Here is an 18,692-nt window from a genome sequence, read left to right as displayed (position 1 = left end):
TGCTCAGGCTGAGTGTAAGACACCTCAGGGACCTTTTTGACTTATTCCTGCTCAGGCAAAGTATGAGACAACCTGGGGCCTACCTAACTTACAGTTGAACAGGCAGAGTATGAGACAACCTTGGGGCCTTCCTAACTTACTCATGCTCAGGCAGAGTGTGAGACAACCAAGGGGCCTTCCTAACTTATAGTTGCACAAGCAGAGTGTGAGACAACCCTGGGGCCTTCCTAACTTACTCCTGTTCAGACAAAGTGTGAGACAACCCTAGGGCCTTCCTAACTTATTCCTGTTCAGGCAAAGTGGGAGACAACCCTAGGGCCTTCCTAACTTATAGTTGCACAAGCAGAGTGTGAGACAACCCTGGGGCCTTCCTAACTTACTCCTGTTCAGGCAAAGTGTGAGACAACCCTAGGGCCTTCCTAACTTATTCCTGTTCAGGCAAAGTGGGAGACAACCCTAGGGCCTTCCTAACTTACTCCTGCTCAGGCTGAGTGTGATACACCCCAGGGACCTTTTTAACTTATTCCTACTCAGGCAAAGTATGAGACAACCTGGGGCCAAGCTAACTTACAGTTGAACAGGCAGAGTGCGAGACAACCCTGGGGCCTTCCTAACTTACTCCTGTTCAGGCTGAGTGTGATACACCCCAGGGACCTTTTTAACTTATTCCTACTCAGGCAAAGTATGAGACAACCTGGGGCCAAGCTAACTTACAGTTGAACAGGCAGAGTGCGAGACAACCCTGGGGCCTTCCTAACTTACTCCTGTTCAGGCCAAGTGTGAGACAACCCTGGGACCTTTTTAACTTATTCCTACTCAGGCAAAGTATGAGACAACCTGGGGCCAAGCTAACTTACAGTTGAACAGGCAGAGTGCGAGACAACCCTGGGGCCTTCCTAACTTACTCCTGTTCAGGCAAAGTGTGAGACAACCCTGGGGCCATCCTGACTTACTCCTGCTTAGGCAGAGTGTGAGACACCCCAGGGACTTTTTAACTTATTTGCTCAGGCAAAGTATGAGACAACCCTGGGGCCTACCTAACTTACAGTTGAACAGGCACAATGTGAGACAACCATGGGACCATTCTAACTTATTCCTGCTCAGGCAGAGTTTGAGACACCCCAGGGACTTTTTAACTTATTCCTGCTAAGACAAAGTATGACACAACCCTGGGGCCTATCTAACTTACAGTTGAACAGGCACAATGTGAGACAACCCTGTGGCCTTCCTAACTTCTTCCTGCTCAGGCTGAGTGTAAGACACCTCAGGGACCTTTTTGACTTATTCCTGCTCAGGCAAAGTATGAGACAACCTGGGGCCTACCTAACTTACAGTTGAACAGGCAGAGTATGAGACAACCTTGGGGCCTTCCTAACTTACTCATGCTCAGGCAGAGTGTGAGACAACCAAGGGGCCTTCCTAACTTATAGTTGCACAAGCAGAGTGTGAGACAACCCTGGGGCCTTCCTAACTTACTCCTGTTCAGGCAAAGTGTGAGACAACCCTGGGGCCTTCCTAACTTACTCCTTTTCAGGCAGAGTGTGAGACAACCTTGGGGCCTACCTAACTTACAGTTGAACAGGCAGAGTATGAGACAACCCTGGGGCCTTCCTAACTTACTCCTTTCAGGCAGAGTGTGAGACAACCCTGGGGCCTACCTAACTTACAGTTGAACAGGCAGAGTATGAGACAACCCTGGGGCCTTCCTAACTTACTTATGCTCAGGCAGAGTGTGAGACAACCAAGGGGCCTTCCTAACTTATAGTTGCACAGGCAGAGTGTGAGACAACCCTGGGGCCTTCCTAACTTACTCTTGTTCAGGCAGAGTGTGAGACAACCCAGGTGCCATCCTAAATTACATTTGCACAGGCAGAGTGTGAGACAACCCTGGGGCCTCTTTAACTTACTCCTGCTCAGGCAAAGTGTGAGACAACCCTGAGGCCTTCCTAACTTACTCCAATTCAGGCAAAGTGGGAGACAACCCATGGGCCTACCTAACTTACAGTTATACAGTCAAAATGTGAGGCAACCCTGGGGCCTTTCTAACTTACTCCAATTCAGGCATAGTGCGAGACAACCCTGGGGCCTTCCTGACTTACTCCTGCTCAGGCAGAGTGTGAGACACCCCAGGGACCTTTTTAACTTATTTTGCTCAGGCAAAGTATGAGACAACCCTGGGGCCTACCTAACTTATAGTTGAACAGGCAAAATGTGAGACAACCCTGGGGCCTTTCTAACTGACTCCAATTCAGGCATAGTGTGAGACAACCCTGGGGCCTTCCTGACTTACTCCTGCTTAGGCAGAGTGTGAGACACCCCAGGGACTTTTTAACTTATTTTGCTCAGGCAAAGTATGAGACAACCCTGGGGCCTACCTAACTTACAGTTGAACAGGCAAAATGTGAAACAACCCTGGGGCCTTTCTAACTTATTCCTGCTCAGCCAGAGTGTGAGACACCCCAGCGACCTTTTTTCTTATTCCTGCTCAGTCAAAGCATGAGACAACCCTGGGGCCTTCCTAACTTTCAGTTGCACAGGCAGAGTGTTCGCCAACCCTGGGGCCTTTCTAAGTTACTCCTGCTCAGGCACAGTGTGAGACAACTCTGGGGCCTTCCTAACTTACTTCTGCTCAGGCAGAGTTCGAGAGAACCCTTGGTCCTTCCTAACTTTCAGTTGCACAGGCAGAGTGTTCGACAACCCTGGGGTCTTTCTAACTTACTCCTGCTCAGGCAGAGTTTGAGACAACCCTGGGGCCTTACTTACAGTTGCACAGACAGACTGTGAGACAACCAGGGGCCTTTCTAACTTACACTCTGTTCAGGTAGAGTTTGAGACAAACCTGAGCCATTCCTTCCTTACTCCTGCACAGGCAGAGTGTGAGTCAAACCTGGAACTTTCCTAACTTACAGTTGCACAGGCATAGTGTGAGACACCCTGGGAACTTCCTCACTTAGAGTTGCACAGGCAGAGTGTGAGACAACCCTGGGGCCGTTGTAATACTTAAACAGGCATATGTGAGACTACCGTGGGGCCTTTCTTCCTTACAGTAGCACAGGCAGAGTTTGAGAAAACCCCTGGGCTTTATTAAGTTACAGTTGCACAGACAGACTGTGAGACAACCCAGTGGCCTTTCTAACATACACCTGTTCAAGTAGAGTTTGAGACAAACCTGAGTCATTCCTTCCTTACTCCTGCATAGGCAGAGTGTGAGACAACCCTGGGGCCATCCTAACTTACTACTATTCAGGCAGAGTGTGAGACACCCTGGGGCCTTCCTAATGTACAGTTGCACAGGCAGACTGTGAGACAACCCAGGCGCCTTACTAACTTACACTGTGAGACAATCCTGGGGTGGTTCTAATACCTAAACAGGCAGATTGTGAGACAGCCCTGGGGCCTTCCTAATTTACACTTGAACAGGGAGAGTATGAGACATCCCTGGGGCCTTCCTAACTTACTCCTGCTCAGGCAGAGTGTGAGACAACCCTGGGGCCTTCCTAACTTATACTCTGCTAAGGCACAGTATTAGACATCCCAGGGGCCATCCTAACTCACACCTGAACAGGCAGATTGTGAGACTACCCTGGGTCCTTCCTAACTTACAGTTGCACAGGCAGACTGTGAGACAACCCAGGGGCCTTTCTAACTTACACTCTGCTCAGATAGAGTTTGAGGCAAACCTGGGCCTTCCTTCCTTACACCTGCACCGGCAGAGTATGAGACAACCCTGGGACCTTCCTAACTTACTCCTCCTCAGGCAGAGTGTGAGACAACCCTGGGGCCTTCCTAAGTTACTCCTGCTCGGGCAAAATATTAGACAACCCTGGGACCTTCCTAACCTACTCCTGCTAGGGCAAAGTCTGAGACAACCCTGGGACCTTCCTAACTTTCACACTGCTCAGACAGAGTATTAGACAACCTAGGGCCCTTTCTAACTTACAGTTGCACTGGCAGAGTGTTAGACAACCCAAGAGCCTTCCTAACTTACCCTATACAGGCAGATTGTGAGACAACCCTGGGTCCTTCCTAACTTACAGTTGCACAGGCAGACTGTGAGACAACCCAGGGGCCTTTCTAACTTACACTCTGCTCAGATAGAGTTTGAGACAAACCTGGGGCCTTCCTTCCTTACACCTGCACTGGCAGAGTATGAGACAACCCTGGGACCTTCCTAACTTACTCCTCCTCAGGCAGAGTGTGAGACAACCCTGGGGCCTTCCTAAGTTACTCCTGCTCGGGCAAAATCTGAGACAACCCTGGGACCTTCCTAACTTTCACACTGCTCAGACAGAGTATTAGATAACCTAGGGCCCTTTCTAACTTACAGTTGCACTGGCAGAGTGTTAGACAACCCAAGGGCCTTCCTAACTTACCCTATACAGGCAGAGTGTGAGACAACCCAGGGGGCCTTCCTTACCAGCAGGCTTTCCTCCATGTTGAACGTGTCTGTGAGAAGCAATAGGCCTAAGGCTTCTGTGATGTACTTGGTCACCAGCCTCCTCTTCTTGTCCAAGATTCTTTTCCTAATATATTCTCTTAACTTGGGGATCTCTGGAAATCAAAACCAGCATAAATAATATCGAAACATTTGTCACAATAGAATTCATAAAGGTAGTCAATGAAACAGTTGCCCTGAGTTGGGGAACTTGTTGTACTTCTGCTTTAAGCATCATTCATTCACCCATATGCACATCTGTTAAGACCTGTGCAGCCATAGTCCCTGTTAGTCTTAGGCTAAAACCCAACTTAAACCCTCATCTAGTTACCAAGAGTGCTCAGATACACATGGGCCTCAAGATTCTCAGCTTTCCTTTGAGCTCAGGGCCAAGACATGCTCAGTCTAGTTTTCCCTTTCATCTTTGCACATGGGGATTATTGGCTCTTCATTTAGACTCAAAATTATTCAGAGAAGGGAACCATGGCCTTCTATTTTCTCTGCCTCCCAGCAACACATGTGATACACTTCTGTTAATGATGCCTGATGCCTATAGCTGGGTACTGAAGAATCACAAGCCACACACCAAGGAAATGACAACCCAATGCCTTGACTTTTACTAACTCTGGTAAAATTTGTATGAGAAAAATTTTGGTATCAGACACACAATGCAAGGAGGAAAAAAGTGATTATATGCACACACACACACATAGACGCAGCACACAATACATGCTCATAGGTATAAACACTGTAGTTAAGTGGGAATAAAACTTTGCTAGGGCAAGAAAATTTCTAGAGCAGGGTGCTTAGACTGCCAAGCCTATTCTTTCAAATGTTAGTGGTTGAGGTTAAAAAATAGAAATTACCACTTTCTTCCTCAGTAAGGATGGTCCGCTGCCAGTACTCATGGGCACTGACCGTGTACACCAGATCTGAGGCTTCCAGAATCTTGGAGTCAGCTGGCAGTTTTCTCTGCAGCAGGGGAGACACGTAGAGAGCAGAATAGGTCAAGTGTGGGGAAAGAAGCACCACAGAAGCCCCAAGAGAACTCTCAGCAAACTCACTGAGTGCCTTAGGGAACAAATATGAAGTGTGTGTGTGTGTGTGTGTGTGTGTGTGTGTACACGCGTGCGCGCACACACAAACTCATGCATGTCGAGGTCAGGGGTCGACGTTAAATATTTTCCTTAATTACTTTCCCCATTGTTAGGATTACGATTAGAATTAGGATTACGATTACTATCGCAGAGTCACAGTCTGAACCCGAAGTGCACAGATGGGGGTATAGTGGTTGCCAGCGTGCCTCAGGTCAGGATTTCAGGCACCCACTACCACTCTCAGCTTTTTATGTGGGTGCTGGGGGATCTGAAGCCAGGACTCCTATTTACATAGTAAGGACTTTACCAAGTAAGCCACCTCCCCAGTGAAAATTATTTCTATTGTTAAGTATTGCCAGCTGTCCACTATTAGCAAGGTCACAAAGAAACTGATCTCTGGACAATATTCTCTTAACTGTGAAATTAAATTTTCAATTATAGCAGAAAACGCATAGCAAAAATTTCTCAAATGTAAGCATGCAGAAGAGGATCCTGTTTAGGAAAATGAATGTTCATAAGTAACGTGGGATTGGGGGTGGGGCTCAGCAGTGGAGTGTGGCTTTAGCATGTGTGAGGCCCTGGGCAAAGTCCCAGAACCTAACGCTGAAAGCACAAAAGTATGTATTGTTGGCAGTGGTCACTGGAACCACCAGATTCCTGCTCCTGAGCGCTGGCTGTCATGTGCCTTCCCGCCTCTGCCTGAGTGGGGTAGGCAGATACACTCAGAGCACCCCCACAGAGTACATAGTGCAAAGGGTGAGGTGCTACTGTTTTGTTTTGTTCTAAACAACTGGTTTTAAAACATTTCCCAGCACAAAGGCTGGCAAAGAAATGTCCTATAAAAACCAAACTTTCCTCATATCCTATAAAAGTTAAAGTTTCTTTTTAAAACAGCTTTTCTTTTTTAACAAATTCTTTGAGAATTTCACTCCGTGTGTGATGATCATATATACCCACATCTCCTAACTCCTCCCAGACTCACAAAAGTTCCTTACTGAATAATCATACTCATTTTAACTCATTTTTAAAGATTTATTTATTATTATTATATCTAAGAACACTGTAGCTGTCTTCAGATACACCAGAAGAGGGCATCAGATCTCGTTGCGGATGGTTGTGAGCCACCGTGTAGTTGCTGGGATTTGAACTCAGGACCTTCAGAAGAGCAGTCGGTGCTCTTAACCACTGAGCCATCTCTCCAGCCCAGAGTAATTTATTTTTAATGCTGAGATAAATACCTATTACACTAGATTCTCTAGGATTTTATCATGAAGACATGTTGGATTTTGTTAAAGAATTTTTCTGTGTCTGATGAGATGACCATGTGGTGTTTGTCCTTGAGTCTCTTACGTGATAAACTACAATATTGATTTACATATGTGAACCATCCCTGAGTCTCAGGGATGAAGGGACTTTGTTTGGTGGCTGGTTTTTTTTTTTAATGTGTTCTTGAAGGCGGTTTATAAGAATTTTACTGGTTCAGCTTTAATTCATTTGAAAGTCTTTAAGCAGATTATGTTCTCATTTAACACTAAAAAGATTCTTTTGTTTACAAAAGAACCTGGAGACTTAAAACTGAAGTATAAATTTGATATCAGATTCTCTGAAGTAATGGTTTTAGGAGGTAGGATTATTGTGATGTGATTAGGCCCTGAGGGTGGAGTCCTTATGAACAGGATTAATATACTTAAAGAAAATATTCCAGACAGCCCACCCCTTTCCATCACATGTGGACACAGGGAGAAAATGGACATCACACTGTGACCCAGGAAGTGCACACTCCCAGACACCACATGTCCATCCCGTTGACCTTGGCCTTCCTAGCCTCCAGGCCTGTGAGAAACACATGTGTGTCTGTCGTTTCTAATGGTGCTCTCACCATAGCATCCCAGTTAGACCAAGATGTAAGTCTCAGAAGGGTTAGAGTGAGGAAGAGAAGAACTGACCATCTCACAAAGTATCCAGTCTCCTCTTTCCCTCTAGTATTCAAGAAAAGTGAGGATGGAGATTTTTAATCCCATCACTTGGGAGGTAGAGGCAGGCAGATGTCCATGAGTTCAAGACCAGTCTGGCCTACAAATCAAATTCCAACACAGCCAGGGCTATACAGAGGAACCTTGTCTCAAAAGAAAAGCAAACAACAAAACAGGAGGGAAATTATATGCAATCACAATAGTCTGTGTGTCTGTCTGTGTGTGTGTGTGTGTGTGTGTGTGTGTGTGTGTGTGTGTGAGAGAGAGAGAGAGAGAGAGAGAGAGAGAGAGAGAGAGAGAGAATCCAGAATCTTTCCTCTCTTCTTCTCTTGACAGCCAAGTTTAAACAAAGAACTGGTATGATGCATCACAATCTTGCTTCTCACACTGTCTTCCCACTGAAGAAAGCTACGGGGATGCTCTAACCTGTCCCTAGCATTTTCCTTCCTTCCTTCCTTCCTTCCTTCCTTCCTTCCTTCCTTCCTTCCTTCCTTCCTTCCTTCCCTCTTCCTTCCCTCTTCCTTTCTTCTTCCTTTCTTCTTTCTTTCTTTTTCTTCCTTTCTCTTTTTCTTTCTTTCTTTCCTTCCTCCCTCCCTCTCTCTTTCCTTCCTTCTTCCTTCTTTTCTTTCTTCTCTTTCTTTTCTTTCTTTCTTTTTTCTTTCTCTCTTTCTTTCTTTCCTTCTTGTTCTTCCTTCCTTCTTTCTCTTTTTCTTTCTTTCCTTCCTCCCTCCCTCTCTCTCCTTCCTTCTTCCTTCTTTTCTTTCTTTCTTTCTTTCTTTCTTTCTTTCTTTCTTTCTTTCTTTCTTCCTTCCTTTCTCTCTCTCTCTCTCTCTCTCTTTCTTTCTTTCTTTCTTTTCCCATCCTTAGAACCTTCAGTGCTGTGTTGAAACTGCTCTCGCTCTCCTTTCCCAGCTCCTTTCTCTCCCAACCCTCTCTCACATTCCCATTTCTGATGCACTTATTCTTAAGTCCTTCATCCTGTTTTCTCTAGAGACTTTTTCCTAACCTTCTAATTCTCATTTCTATTACAAGATCTATTGACCAATAGCTATAACAATGACTACCTTATTCACCTTCAACCTCATATGTCCAAAGAGTAAAATGAAGTTTGCTCCAAAGACATGTAGTACAAATGAAGATTTTTATCAATGGAGGTTCAACGTGACTAGCAAATTGGTCCAACACTTAGCCCTTAGCTGGGATCTGCAGGGGTTGCAAAATCAAAACTGTTTGCATGCCAAGAACTGCAGAAAACTGCACACTGGCACACTGCAGCCCAGATCCCAACTCATGCAAATCAATTTGCTACATTTATTAGCAGTAAACATAGTGAACTGAACACTGAAGTACTATGCCTTCCCAGTTCCCAAGATAATCTGATTAGAACCTCATAAAATGTGTGTTTCTCTCTGCCAGCAAGAACAATTCGAGAGATTGGACAACAAACAGCTTTGCTGAGTTGTTGCCTCATGGAAACTGGCTCCGATTGCTCAGCAGTGGACTTCCCCTCATGCAGGAGGCCTGATCACCCAGAGGTTTGGCACCTCTGGTTCTACATGGTACAACATGCAATTTCAGCTTCCATGTAATAGAGGTTAAAATACGTAAAGCTATTGGCTAAACTGGACAGAAGCCAGATGTTGCCCTTGAGCCTGGAAGTGAAGAATTCATCTGGGCAAACCCCTAACATGTGTGGGAGTATAGGTCCTCTAGCATGTTATTTATGCCTTCGTGGTTAGATCTCATCTCTAAATAGGTTTCTGTTGTACAGCCCCATGAGACTATAGGGTAAGGTTATGTTTGGACTATTTTATTGATAAAGTCATAAAAATAACTGAAGAAAACACTAAGGTTCCCGCAGGATAACTAGTGCACCCCCAGCCTTACTTTGTAATTTGTCAGGCATGGCCACCTGTTGCCATTATATTCTTGCATGTGCTCCATGTACACCAGCCCTAAAGACTTTTGGGATTGTGTGTGCATTCTCCTGGCACACATATGTGTATGGAGTATATACATGCATATGGGAGGCATGCTCCCCAATGCATACACATATTGAACTGGAGGTCAACATGACTTTCTTCTCTCTTACTCTCCACTTTATTCCTTGTGACAGTTTCTCACTGAACCTGGAGATTATTGTCTCTGCTAGACTCACTGGGCAGCAAGCCCCTGGGGCCTGCCTGTCTTGGCTCACACAGCTCTGTTTGCAGCCTACAGCTGTGTGCAGCCACATCTGCTTTTATATGGATGTCAAGGATCCACACACAGGTCCTTCCTCGTGCTTGCAGAGCAATCATTTTATAACTAACCCATCTTTCCAGCCTAGCTCTGTTGCTTTGTTTTTAATTATTCCCAAGAAGCTGGGAATTCCCCCCCCCAAAAAAAACCTTTTCCCTAGTATCATTTCTCCCTGCTGCTGGTGGGACTTAGACACTCGTTCCTATAGAGTACCCTTGGGAAGCACAATTGCGAGTGCACACACACACACACACACACACACACACACACACAGTAGTCAACTCTGACGTTCCCAGGAAACAGTACCCTCATTTACTCAATCCATTAATGATGAGGAAGATGGCACTAGCTCCCCATTTTACAAACAAGAAAGTAGAGGCACAAAGAGGTAGGTATTCTAACTAAGGTCGCAGAAGTCATCAAGCAGCAGGACTAACTTAAGTGGGAATTGCCTACTCCAAAGCTCTTAGCCTTAATATCACAAAGGACCAAATACACATCTATCTCTCTGTATCTGGGGACTGAGAAGCGAAAGAACCTGCAGCAAACCTGCAAGCTCACCTTCAATTTCTCCTTGAGAATTCTCTTCCTTTGTAGTTTGATTATTTCATTTCTTTGCAGAACAGCTTCTCTCTGACTCTGAAGAGCTTGCTAGATTAGGAAAGAAAACAAAGCAGCCAAAGGCTAGGGTCATCAGCAGTGGTGCAAGGACAAGTGCACCCAGAAGCTCAAGTGTTGCTTTACAGGATTATGTACCACCAGACACAAAGGGACTATTTAAAAAGTTACTGGTCCAGATGCTGGAGAGAGAGCTCAGTGGTGGAAGGCACCTTTTGCTATTTCAGATGACCTGAATTTGGTTCCCAGCATCCTCTTCTGTGGACCATATCAGCCTGTAATTCCAGCTCCAGGGATCCGATGCCTTCTCCTGGCCTCCACAGGTATCCACACTTATAGCAGGCACCCATGCATGTATGCACGCACACACACACACACACCTGCAACATACACACATACATACACATACAACATACACACCCACTAAATAATCTGTTTTAAAACTATTGGTCCATACTTACATTTCCCATCTTTCTTTCCCTGAAATGAAACAAGAAAATGTCACAGTGACTAAACTTTTGTGTTCTAGCAAATTTATATCTTTGCCTGAAAGCAGCATAAACAGACATGCCCCCTTAGCCTTTGTCTACTCCTCTGATTCAACTCTCTCTCCTGCCCTTCCTCCCCTCTCCTGATCCTCTCCTAGAGTCTTAGATCAGGAGCCTTTATTTCTCAATGGTAGCCCATATTTTGCACTCAGAACCGTAACATCACTCCCTGTCCCAGGCAGAGGGTGGCCCTCTCAGTCTGAGTTCATGTGGCATTGGGCTTGTCCCTCTCTAGCCTTTAGCCCTCCTTTACACGGTGCTCTCAGCAATGAGGAGAACCTCAGTGCCCAGAAGACTTCATGATGTCTGGTTTTAGTGTTGCCATTGGAAAAAAGGTGAGCTTCAGCTATTCTGTGATCGGGAGTGGGGCAGGACAGATCATAGTGGGTCAGTGATGAAGCTAGAGTTCTGACCTAGACCATGAGAGAAAAAGAAGTCCTAGAGAACGCAGCCAGGCTTGGGTTTTGGTGAGCCTGGGAGGAACGTGCAGGGGACAAGCTCCCAGGATGATGGCAGAGAGTCATCAGTGACCTGGTGACAAGGACATTGTATCATGTGACCTCCTGCTGTGTGCTCAGCATTGCCTGTTTGCCATTTGTTCTGCTGGTTCATTTTTCACTCTGGAGGGATCCCAGTGTGAAAGACAAGTTCTACCTCTCCCTAGTAATGGGGGCGGGGGAGGGGGCGGACGCAGGACACCGACTAATTTACTTCAAGCTTTCAGTCCCAAGCTCTCTAATCTACACCTCTCATCCTTAGTCATTAACCTGGCACTCTAAAAACTTTCACCCACATTTTTCAAGTTTTGAGTTTAAAAAAAAAAAATCTTGAGCCGGGCGTGGTGGCGCACGCCTTTAGTCCCAGCACTCGGGAGGCAGAGGCAGGTGGATTTCTGAGTTCGAGGCCAGCCTGGTCTACAAAGTGAGTGCCAGGACAGCCAGGGCTACACAGAGAAACCCTGTCTCGAAAAAACCAAAAAAAAAAAAAAAAAAAAAATCTTTAAACAATACTGAAGTAAAACCTGGCACTTTTGGAAGCTCCATCAGGCTTTTATGGTGTGGACATCCAGGTATGGCTGGATAGTTTTATGGTATGTTCCTCCTGGTGGCAGGAAACCTACATTTCCATGTTTCTGGGGACAGGAAGCATTATTTCTATATTGTGCCTCAGGTGCATAGAAAATAGTGGCTTAGCACAGAACTGTCCTCGGAATGTTACATGGTTTCGACTCTTGATCCAACCCACCCAGGCATCTGACTCTTGAGCCAACCCACCCGGGCATCTTGACATCTCAACATGTTGCACAGACTTCTTTTTCATCCCTCACAGTCACTTGGCAAAGCCTGGGTCACTTTCATAGCCAGAACCCAGGAAAGAAAGTCCCCAGGCTGGCTAGCCCTGCAAAACCTTACAAGCTTATTGCTATACCTGAGATATTCCTGCAAGTGGAGTTTGTCTGTTTTGGTGACCACCAGGGCGATGTCCCTGCAGAAGCCACGCTGGCAGGCTTTGATGCTCTCGCTCAGAAGGTCTTCATGGGTCTTTCCTCCAGAAACTCGCTCGATGTCGCTGATCACCCAGATCATGGAACACTTGTCAATGGTCTGCAGGACACGCCCACAGCAAGGGTCAGAATGTGACTGGCATCTCAGTTATAGAGACTGGTTCAAGGATGGATCTCTCACTTTTCCTCCCTCCCTCCCGCCTCTCACTCAGAGCTCCCACTCCACTCTCTGCACCGACCAACAAAGTGGCTCATGGACCCCTGTGTGTGCACCAGCTACACACTTAGCTTGGTCTCCATTTGTCTGTCAAGGCTCTTTACTGAATTACCACAGATGAGCAGACCACCTCTTCTGGAAATCCTACACAGATCAATTCCCCACTACAGGTTCTTTCTGACTGCCCAGGGCAGTCATATTTCCTAGAGGAAAGGGCTCTCTGAGCCTTTCACCTTTGAATCTACAGAATCTCAATCTCTTGACCCACCAGGACTCCTGGCTTCCTACAGAATGATTGACAGAGTTCTACATACAACTCAACCCTCTAGGCCCAGAACCATCAGTCATGTGAGTCACCTCAATTACCCTCTAGGAGAGGGTTTTTCAAAAACTATCTTTGGTTGCCTAACAAGAAGCTAGATAACCTATAATTCACATTTCCAAAGCCATTGAACATGACATTCATAGCATCAACACTGCTTTATTAAATGTTCATCTTCTGTGTGACAATTATGCATGGCCCTGTGACATGCTTCTTGGTATATTGTCTGTCTTACCTCTGAATTTGTGAAATGCTGATCTGACTCAAAAGACAAGTTGATTTTCAGTTTTTCAACACAGTATGTTGCACATAAAGGTATGGCTGATTTGTCACCTGAAAATGCTCTCATTATTCTGGTTAGGACCAATTATGTTAACTAGTGAAGATCCTATACCTCAGAGGATACTTGGAAATAGCTGAAGATTTTTTTAAAAAGAATGTTGTTTGTTGTGCACATATGTGTGTTTATGTGCCTGCATGTGAGTACATGCATGAATGCATGGGTGTGTGTCTGTGTGTGTCTGTGTGTGATGTATGTATGTGTACCTACAGAGGCAAGAAGAGAGTGCCCAATACTCTGGAGCTGGGCTTACAGACAGTTGTGAGCCCAGTGACCATGGATGCTGACAGTTGAACTCCGGTCCTTTGCTAGAGCACCAGCAAGTGCACTTAGCTCCTGAGTCATCTCTCCAGCCTCTCTGAAGATATTTTTAATTGTTACAACTTGAAATACTGACAGCCAGAGGCTAAACAGCTAACAATGCCCAGAAGACCTTCCTATAACAAAGAATTGTCTGGCCTCAAATGTTACAAAGTTGAGGGACCTTGAGTTAATAATGGCAGTGAGTTTCATATTAGTTTTCCCCAAGGCTAATAGCTGATGAGTGGCAGAATTTGTGTTTAGGCCAATTTCCTAACTTGCCTGCTGAGGGCCCTGTGTGCTGTCCCTCACTGCTGCGGGGCATTCCTCTCTCAGCTGCCTTTGTGAGAAGGTAGAGCTGAGTATCTTCCCTTAACTCAGACTCTAGCTCATGGCAAATGCCTTGGAAGGGATGCAGTGTGCTTGATTTTAGACACAGAAGTGCTCTGGCCGCACCAGGAGGGGACAATCTGATGACGTCATTTGCGTGTGCCTCCCCACCTCTCTCTGACCCCCAAGCCTTTTGTTTCACAGACTGTGGTTTAAAGAATGTGTCCCGTGGGTTAGACAAAACCCTCTAAAGAGAAGAAGCCAGTCCCCGAGAAACAAGGGAGACACCCAGAGCCACACATGCTTGGACTCTGATTCTCGTCTATTTGCAATAGACCAATATTTAGACAACATAAAACTGCTTGCAGCCTTCCCCCACCCAACCCGTTCCCAAACCAGAGTCAACTTAGAGACGCCTGGGACTCTTCAGTGTCCATGGTGGATAATGCATGTTCTCTGGTATGGAAGGCTGTAGCCCATCAGTGTGGGAGCTGCTTGAGAATAGGCCTCTTTCACCCTTGCCTCTCCATGTCTAAGCAAGCTACAGGCACTCAATAAACATGCAGTAAGAGGGGAAATGATAGCAGTCCTAAAAAGTTGTGATGCTTAAATGTCAGACCCCATACAAAAGCCCTGACTACCAGGATCTTTTTGTAGTAAAAGTCACAGGAAAAAAAAAAAAAAGCCAACCAGACCTCAGAGTAGGGATGAGGTGGCAGTCTGCCAACTCCACCCTCATCCCTCCCAAAGATGACAATGAGCATCCAAGGGTTAGGTAACAATGCCCAAAGTCATGCAACAACATCTAGGTAGCAAAGCCAGGACGTCTAAATTATTGTCATCTTTTTAGGGACAACAGAGTTGGTGGCAAGGAGCCTTGTCCTTACAGACTGTTCTTCCTCTGAAGAGGATGCCTTTAGTTACTTCCTGTGAGAGGCTGCCAAGAAAATCCTCAGGAATGCAGGGGAGTGAGGCCAGGCAAAGCACTCTGGGAACTAGCTTGTCCCTGTAGCCAACCTCCTCGGAGCACGACCCAGGCCAGATCTCTGGCTTTGATAAGCTGCCCAGTACATCAAACACTAGCTGTAGCCTTGTTCCACCTGGGGGGAGAAGTGGCCCCTCTCCAGCTGTCACTCTGCTTGGCCTAAACCTAGCCAAGGTTGGGGTGAAGACCTGAGGAAAACTAAAGTTCACACGGCCAGTCCCAAGCCATTGACCAGGGCAAAGGATGTGGATGACCTAAAGGAGGAGAAAAATGGGTGGGGGCAGAGGCAGGAGCCCTGTGGATCAGTTAATAACCTGATTATCAGTTAATCTCTGTCACTTGCTGGCCTTGGACAAGTGACTTTCCTTCTCTGAACATTCACTGTTTCAGCTGTCAAGGCAGACAATGCCTTAGTGTGAATGACTCCATAGGCAGAGTGGCAAGACATTTTTATAATGGTTGCTATGCTACTAGTAATCAGTGATGACATTGGTCGTCCATCCCCGTCCCCATCCAGTGGGAACCTGTGTTCCTACCACACCTGCCCCTTCTTCCAAGAACACCCTGGTCCTTCTATTCCTTCCCGTTTCCCAGAAGCAGCAGGATGAAGCTGAACAGCTCCAGGTTTCCCTTCAGCTCTTCCCTCCTGCACACATCCCATGACCTTTCCCTCCCGAGGAACATCATCCTTCCCCACCTTGCCAGTACAGATGCAGAGCCCTATGTAGGCTCTTCAATGACTGACTTCTCTGTGCCTTGCACCCTTGGCCTCTGCTATGGTTTGAATGGGAAATGCTCTGCTCAAACTCAGGTTGGGAACACTTGGTTCCTGGCGGTGCTGGTGGTGTTGGGGAAGCTATGAGACATTTCTGACAGTCCAGCCCCACTTTCTGGTCTCATCAGTATTCCCCCTGCCCATGTGTGTGTGTGTGTCTGATATTTCTCTGTGTGTGTGTCCGTTTCTGTTTCTCGCTGTTTCTCTCTCTCTCTTCCTCTCTCTCCCCCCTCCCCCCCATAAACATGTCCGTATATCTGTCTGTCTCTTTCTCTTTCCCATGTGAGGATGAAATGTGATCGCCGAGCTTGCTGACTGCTCGGCAGGCCCCATGCTCCCGACGCCATGCCTTCTCCATCATGATGGACTGTATCCCCTCTGGAACTGTAAGCCAAAACGAATCCTTCTTTTTGTCAGGACATTCTATTCCAACCACAGAAAACTTGCTAATTCAGTCCCCTTGGTGCTCACGGCCACCGTATCCCTTTCCTCTGTTTCCCTTTGGCCTCTCTGTGGCTGTTCTTCTCGTACATCATATACGCTAGTCCCAGCTACACAACCTCCCTCTGCTGATTCCTCTTCCCCAGTTTCTGTGGACATCAGTGTACAGCCCCTGCCCTGTTTAACACCCGAACACAGAACAGGAGGGAGTAAAATGTCATCAAGCTCACAAAATCCCAACTTGCTTCTTTGAAGGGGTGGAGGAGTAGAGGGATGAGGGCTGAGCCTCATGAAGAAGAATCACCTTTTTCCACATCTCATCCCTCTTGCTGTTGAAGTCACCTGTGCCTGGAATGTCTACCAGGACAACCCCTTCTGGGATCAGTGCAGATCTGGGAAGAATCACTTCCACATATTTGATCAAGGGCCAGATTGGTGTCTCTGCTGATTCCCCATCCCAGTCTCTCCTCCTGGTCCTGATGTAGGGGTCCAGCTTAACAGAAAGCTCTTCTGCCTGCAGAGGAAGGACAGGTTGCACATACCAGTCATGCTGACAGCTCTTTATCCTGGGCTGACTGTGCTGCAGAGTCCTTGAAGGAATGCTGAGGGATGGTGGGAAGTCCTTAGACAATAGACATCAGGAAGCCTGGAGGGTCTCTGCCAGGACTAGACATTGAGAGCCTAGAAAGGCTCTAGAGACCTGCAAGTTCAAGCTCCTTAACTTCGTCCAGGCTGGAGAGGTGTCTAAGTGAATAAGAGCACTTGCTGCTCAATCACAATGCCCAGAGTTCAGATCCAGCACGCACACTGGGCAGCTCACAGCCGCCTATAACTCCTACTCAAAGGAATCCCTTTTCCAGACTCCATGGGTGTACAGACTCACACATATGCACACTCACACACACAAAAAAATCATACATACACACACACACACACACACACACACACACATTAATAAATACTTAGAACTCAGTGGGGCTAGAAGTGTAGAACTGATAGAGTGCTTACTTAGCATGCACACAGCCCTGGGTTTAGTTGCACTACTGCATAAACTGGGACCTATTTATAATCCTACCACTCAGGAGATGGAGACAGAAGAATCTGGAGTTCAAGGCCATCTTTGGCTACACAGTGAGTTCAAGACAGCTTGGAATACTAGAAAGCTCCCTAGCTTTCAGATGTTGCAAGCCAACTCAGCTTGGAAGAGGAGTCCAGAAAAATTACAGGATACTAAATTTATTTCCTAAGTCCCATTTGCTTCTAAAATTAATGTGATTTTTTTTCTAAATGTTGCCTAGAGCATATTTTTTCCACATGGCAAAAGGCAACTGTGAAGAATTTAATTACTGGAAATCTCGTGGATAATTATAGAAAGTCAATCACGACATGATAATCATATTTTCCAAATTAAAAATTGATCAGAAAATTGATCTTTTAAAAGGGTTTTAGTTTTTAAAACTTCCAAATATATATATATATACATATATATGTGTGTATATATATATAATTTGATATGTAGGTTTTTCCAGAACATTTCAACAGTAAGTGGGAGAGGGCGTAATTTCCATCCTCCTGTTCCTGCTTAGACACACTGGGAACAATGACCCATTCATACCGGCAATGAGAGCAGTACTTCTCAACTGAGACACCTCAGAGAGCAGAAAGGCTGGAATGTACAGTGATCACTGTCGATCAATGTCTGCAGAATGTTCCAGAAAGAAAGCAAGAAAGAATGAAGTTTCTTTTTTTTAAAAAAAGTGCTTAAAATCTATGCCAATTCTAAAGGTAGGATGAGCATCCCGGTCTTCATTCGTAGCAGCTGGATGTCCGTCTGTTTAGGGAGCTAGGGAGTGAGGATGCTCTAAGTTGCTCAGGACAAGTCGGGCTCCTGCCTTGTCTAGAGCAGCTAAGAAGAGCCACTCAGCCCGATTCTGAACAATGACATCCACACAGGTTTATCTAGGGTATTTCTGGGGATGTCTTCACTTCCTGGAAGGAGAGATACGTTTGGTGCCAGCATTCATCTACTTCTCTACTTCTTTCCATGAGACTGGAATGTCTGGCACTTCAGCAGCAACCCTATGGCTAAGAGGCAACAAGCACCACTGATGACCAAGGACACCACAGAGATGTTGAATTTCACATGGCTGAGTCACAAGATCAATCTAAGACCCTAGTGTCCCCAAATGTCTTTTATGAGAAAAACGAGTAAATTTCACAGACTTAAGCCTTTATATAGTTACTATATTATATAATATAATATACATATTATATTATGTAGAGATAATATGCAATGAAGTAATACATAATGGGTATGTATAATATAATAACTATACATATATTCATTTTCATTCAAAGCCATCCCAAATTCATTCTCAATTGACTGTAGTCTTTTCTAAGCATAAAATCTCCATTTGGAAATCAAAGGTTACCATCTGTAGGCATAAACAATGAAAGATACCTTGGATGGTGGATAATGGTGGATTTGGGTACCAGTTTACTCCCCCACCCCAAAAAAAATCACTCACTGTACCTTGGATAACTCCCCTGGATAGATTCAAGTGTT

At 45.8% G+C, this 18,692-nt stretch overlaps 1 protein-coding gene across 2 annotated transcripts in view; it reads right to left on the bottom strand.

Annotated features, from left to right (window-relative positions):
* Positions 1–18,692, bottom strand: part of Nuggc (nuclear GTPase, germinal center associated) — a 65,987-nt gene that overhangs the window by 40,101 nt on the left and 7,194 nt on the right. For both annotated transcript variants that reach the window (XM_085828991.1, XM_021182542.2), the window contains 6 exons: positions 16,431–16,640; positions 12,341–12,516; positions 10,826–10,844; positions 10,308–10,397; positions 5,302–5,407; positions 4,418–4,551 (listed from right to left, as the gene is read on the bottom strand). In XM_085828991.1, coding sequence (XP_085685117.1) covers positions 4,418–4,551; positions 5,302–5,407; positions 10,308–10,397; positions 10,826–10,844; positions 12,341–12,516; positions 16,431–16,640 — 735 coding nt within the window. The remainder of the gene's footprint in view (positions 1–4,417; positions 4,552–5,301; positions 5,408–10,307; positions 10,398–10,825; positions 10,845–12,340; positions 12,517–16,430; positions 16,641–18,692) is intronic.

This window comes from Mus caroli, unplaced genomic scaffold (assembly GCF_978045245.1).
Source record: "Mus caroli unplaced genomic scaffold, Mus_caroli_1 scaffold_12, whole genome shotgun sequence".
NCBI lineage: Eukaryota > Metazoa > Chordata > Mammalia > Rodentia > Muridae > Mus > Mus caroli.
The sequence above is the reverse complement of the archived record's forward strand: the minus strand, read 5'-3'. Positions and strand labels throughout refer to the sequence as shown.